The sequence below is a fragment of the Diaphorina citri genome, unplaced genomic scaffold (genome assembly GCF_000475195.1).
Source record: "Diaphorina citri unplaced genomic scaffold, Diaci psyllid genome assembly version 1.1 scaffold128, whole genome shotgun sequence".
Lineage (NCBI taxonomy): Eukaryota > Metazoa > Arthropoda > Insecta > Hemiptera > Psyllidae > Diaphorina > Diaphorina citri.
This window is the reverse complement of record NW_007377565.1, coordinates 47,023-52,097: the sequence shown is the minus strand read 5'-3', so window position 1 is coordinate 52,097 and position 5,075 is coordinate 47,023. Positions and strand designations below refer to the sequence as shown.

General features: G+C 38.9%; 2 protein-coding genes across 3 annotated transcripts in view; one reads left to right on the top strand and one right to left on the bottom strand.

Annotated features, from left to right (window-relative positions):
- LOC113465577 overlaps positions 1-3,667 on the top strand; it is a 10,805-nt gene extending 7,138 nt beyond the window's left edge. The window contains exon 2 of the mRNA XM_026820207.1: positions 3,411-3,667. Coding sequence (XP_026676008.1) covers positions 3,411-3,638 — 228 coding nt within the window. The 3' untranslated portion in view covers positions 3,639-3,667. The remainder of the gene's footprint in view (positions 1-3,410) is intronic.
- The window catches only part of LOC103524939 (solute carrier family 52, riboflavin transporter, member 3), a 23,801-nt gene that overhangs the window by 13,671 nt on the left and 5,055 nt on the right, over positions 1-5,075 (bottom strand). The window lies entirely within an intron of this gene.

Sequence of the window (5,075 nt, the reverse complement as noted above, 5' to 3'; positions counted from 1 at the left end):
AATAGTGAAGTCATTGAGAAAGGTCGAGCTAAAAGCAAGAAGACGATAATATTGATTGCTCTGTGTATAACACTGACAGTGTCTGGAGCCATTTTGCAAACAATCATTCCTCTCACTTCAGAAGAGCTTGAAATTCAAGCCAATGTCTATAGAACCAAACATCCAGAGCGGATTTCATTGACAAATATCAAGATACCTTTCATTGACGAGACAGAATCATGGTACTATGAGGCTATTATGGTCTGGCAGCTTTATGCTGGATTGCTTTTCATCGTTGGTGTCACACTTACAAGTACTATTATCCCCCACATCATATATTTCATGGAAGCACAATACACCATTCTCTGCCAGCATGTGGAAAATCTCGGTACCAAACTAAGAGACTCTCAAGGACAGAGGTTTTTCTACACTAACCTAGAGAAGAATAAAATTGCGTACCTTTATTCTAAACAAAATAAGAACATTTTTAGACCAGACAAAACAAAAATAAGCCATAAACAAAGACTAATAAATGAGAAGATAATTGAACAAAAGTATGAGCAACTTTATATTCGACAGATCATTTACTTTCATCAAAAGTTGTTACAACTTAAAAAGCAAGTAAAAAAAAAAAAAAAAAAAAAAAAAAAAAAAAAAAAAAAAAAAAAAAACACGAAATTTTTCCTTTCCTTTCGAACTTTGAACCCAACATTTCTGATTCGGTTGTAGAGTGTGCACCAAAGTAGACATACATGCTAGGCTAGAGGCTATTCCGTGAAAAACTTTGTACTTTCGATTTAGCACTTCAAAATGACTAGGTACATATAGTTAACACTGTTAATAGGTATGACGTAGGTACATAGGTGTGTAGATAAAATTCCAGAGGAACACATTGCATGATTGTGTCTATTAGTAATCCGACTCGAGACTCGGGTGAAAAAGTAAAAATTCGATATTCCAGTCCAAGAACGACCTTTTGTTTCTTGCACCTTCAAAAACGACCTTGTTGCTCGAGATAAAATTCCAGAGGAACACATTGCATGATTGTGTCTATTAGTTATCCGACTCGAGACTCAGGTGAAAAAGTAAAAATTCGATATTCCAGTCCAAGAACGACCTTGTTTTTTGCACCTTCAAAAACGACCTTGTTGCTTTCACCCTAGAATTTTCGGAATTGCAATCTTTGTAGGTAGGTGCGGCGCGAACGACATGCATAAAACATAATTAAAGCACCTAATAGAAAAAAAAATTGTAGGTAATGTGTGCTGAAATCATCAAACACAAAAGTCATAATTACATGCCTAGACTGGAAATACTGGAATTGATTCAGCCCCCTTTTACTTGTCTTATAGGTAACTTATCAGTTATCAGACAAGTACATGTACAATGTGAATTCCATGCAGTACACACTGACAAACAGTAGGTACCTACCTTCCTGCCAACAATTTTTTGTACAAGAAGTGATTTTTTTGAGGTTTTGGGGAATTGGCCCCAGGTCCTAACATATGGATCAACAGTTTGCAAGGTAAAGTTAATAGAAAAGTCAGATGCACAAAAGTATGAGCAACTTTATATTCGACAGATCATTTACTTTCATCAAAAGTTGTTACAACTTAAAAAGCAAGTAAGTGGATACATGCCGATTATTCTGTTGTACATATTGTACTTATTTTTGATCAGCCAGCTGTGATAGCATGTCGAATACACCAGTTGCCCAAGGATCAACCGAAGAGTTGTGGCGCGTGGTTAGAATCTGGATGGGCTAGAGTATATGACTTTATTTATTTTTTAAATTTACAATATACATTTTATCCATTCTCCTATCTATGCTTATTCTAAGGATCAAATATGACAAGTTGAGAGGATGGATGCAATTTTATGGCCAAGTCTACTATCTACACTCTACACTACACTACACATAATCAAAGCACATTCTAGCTTGGGGGCTAAAGCGTCTGCCTTGAAAGCGCTGGGTCGCGGGTTCGATTCCCGCCCGGGCTACCTTTATTCTAAACAGATAAGGTTCGTTCTTGGAGCGGGGAGCGGCTGGATTTCTTCTATTCTGTCCTTCTCTCTATGAGTTTGGGACGATAAGACATTCAGCAGCAGACAAGTAAAATACATACTTTCCTCCCTTTAGGATAAGGATTTTTTCTTGTGGCAATCACTGCTATAATATTGTGCTGTGTCTAAGTACACCCACCCCTCATTATATGTCCCTTATCAGATGGACAAGAAGAGGTCTGATCAGACTGAACTCCAATCACACAATCTCTTTATGTGCTAGTTTATAAACAAATTATTAAAAAGTGAAACTTGCTGATTGGTTAGGTGAATGTGATAAAATTAGCAGCCAACCAATCAGATGAATCAGATCAGAGAATGGAAATAAATAGGTAATGTTCATATTTCCTTATGGGTCACAACTGAGGCATGGCCAAACTTGTGGAAAAGGCATGGCCGAACTTGAGGCATGGCCAAACTTGTGGAAAAGGCATGGCCGAACTTGAGGCATGGCCAAACTTGTGGAAAAGGCATGGCCGAACTTGAGGCATGGCCAAACTTGTGGAAAAGGCATGGCCGAACTTGTATAATTTATCAAACTAAAAACATAAACGAAAACTCAAAATGTTGGTCGAAAGCGGAACATTTCTCTCCCGCAGTCTCTGCACTCTGTGTATTTCTTATGGTGATTTTAGCGATCAAAAATTGATCATATCTCAGGATCGGTTTAGATTTTCGCAAAATCCTTTCTTATTGCACACCTAGACCATAAAAGGAATATTCCTACCAAATTTCAGCTTTCTAGGTGTTGTACGTGGTTCAGGATTCCTACCAAATTTCAGCTTTCTAGGTGTTGTACGTGGTTCAGGAGATAGAGCGATCAGTGTGTGAAATGTGAACTGTGAATGAGTGAATGGATTTTGATTTTATAATATCTTATATATTATAAAAACTTATATTATAAAATATGTAGCAACTACTCCAACCTATGGAAGTTAGTAGTGGGGGTTCCAGTACTATGAGATATCTAATAATGCAGGTCAAGATGCATTGAAGGGACGACTGTCAATATAGGTATGGGTCCGTTGTCATCAAAATAAAAACTTCATTCTTCTATTTTTGTCCCCCTAAATTTGATTTCTGGCCCACTGTGAGACAGTAGGAACGTGTGTGGAGGAAAAATCTTTTAACTACAGGTTTCTCAGACGCGACGGTTTGAACACTAAATTCGGAAGCTTCAAGAGGTTTGATAGGGGGAACTGTGATAACGGAGGCCTTATCGTCCCAAAATCGCAGAGAGAAGGATATTAAAAGAAAAAGTCAGCTGTTCCGAGTACATACTACACTTATCTGCTTAGGATGATCCTTTGCTTTTGATGATGAATTGGTCCCGGTCCTTTTCTGACTTTTGCCTCTTTTGCTGACAGATAATGGATGATTGTAACGCTATGGTGTGCCGTTCCATAAACTCTAGTCACTGGCAACACTGTACGCGAGATACAAAGCGAGGTCTGATGTCACTACTGAGGATTTGTCAGAGACCCAACCATCTGAAGTTCTACGGAGGGAGGAGCCATCATTCTGCGTCGGGTCCTGTTCTTGAATGTCGTCAAAATAGCGTACAGCTTCGTCAACTTTATGCGAATGAACAGTAGGAAACTTAGGAAAGGAAATTGATCACCTATAATATATTATATCAAAGACACTGTTTAAAATAATACTTGTCTGATTTTAAGTTAAACGGGGAGGATACCCAGCCTGAAATTTCCCTTGAATAAATAATTAAATAGCAATAATTAGCAAAGGGTTTGTTAAGTATAATTCGTAGAAGTATGTTTTGTGTCCGTTTAAGTTTTGTGATGACGTTTTGGTATGCGCCACCCCATGATGTGAGGTTTGTTAAGTATAATTCGTAGAAGTATGTTTTGTGTCCGTTTAAGTTTTGTGATGACGTTTTGGTATGCGCCACCCCATGATGTGATACAATATTGTGCTAAAGCAAAATAAATTACTCTAAGTAAACGTCTACAAGTTAGTTAGTCTTTGGTATTGGGACTATTGGGTTCTCAGCCTTGGATCTAGGGAGTCCTGAATATAGGGTCCGGGGCATTGGTCCTTTGGTATTGTCTTCTCAGCCTTGGATCTAGGGATTCTAGGGTCTTCGGTCTTTGATCTTCGTACTCAATACGAGGTCCTTGGTCAAGAGATCACCAAACACAGTCACTTCTCAATAGTTTATATTGGACTAAGTAATTTTATATATTGGACTAAGTAATTTTATATTTAGCAAGACGTAGTTAAGAGAAGATGTCAATCATGAAATAAATTTGTTTATAGTGAAGCTGAAGAGCTTCTTCAAAACTTTAAGTTCGTTCTCGGAACGGCAAGCTTTCTCCTATCCTATCTTTGACTTCGGATTTGGATTTTTCCCAACTTTTTACATAGGAATCGACCATTTATTTATAATGTTTACCCATTTGCAACTGCTCCATTGTATGAGATAAGGAATAAGGAGATACATGTAGGTACATAACCATCAGGGATTCCTAACGTCTATGTGTATGCGGGCCACATGCTACATTGGCAGGTACTTCGCGGGTCACATACACAGGAGAGCAGGCCCGTATCCAGGATTTTCTCGAGGGGATGGAGGTGGATGCTTTATTTTCGGAGTCCACCAGTCTATGTGTATGCGGGCCACATGCTACATTGGCAGGTATTTCGCGGGCCACATACACAGGGGAGCAGGCCCGTATCCAGGATTTTCTGGAGGGGATGGGGGTGGATGCTTTATTTTCGGAGTCCACCCCATAGTAAAAGAGCAAAAATCAAGCAAGAGGGATCCACCCTAAAAGCTTTGCGGGTCACAAAAATGGTCTGGGGGCCATATGTGGCCCGCGGGCCGCTAGTTGGAAACCTCTGACCTAGATACTATGTAGTTTAGAGTGAAAAAGGCAACGGCTGATACCTATGTACGTATGATTCTCTATACAAATTATACAATCTCCTTTTTTTTTCACATGTGAGATGCAATTTTGAATTTGCTAAGATCATAATCAGACTGTCTCGGCACTTCGTTGGGATTTCAACTA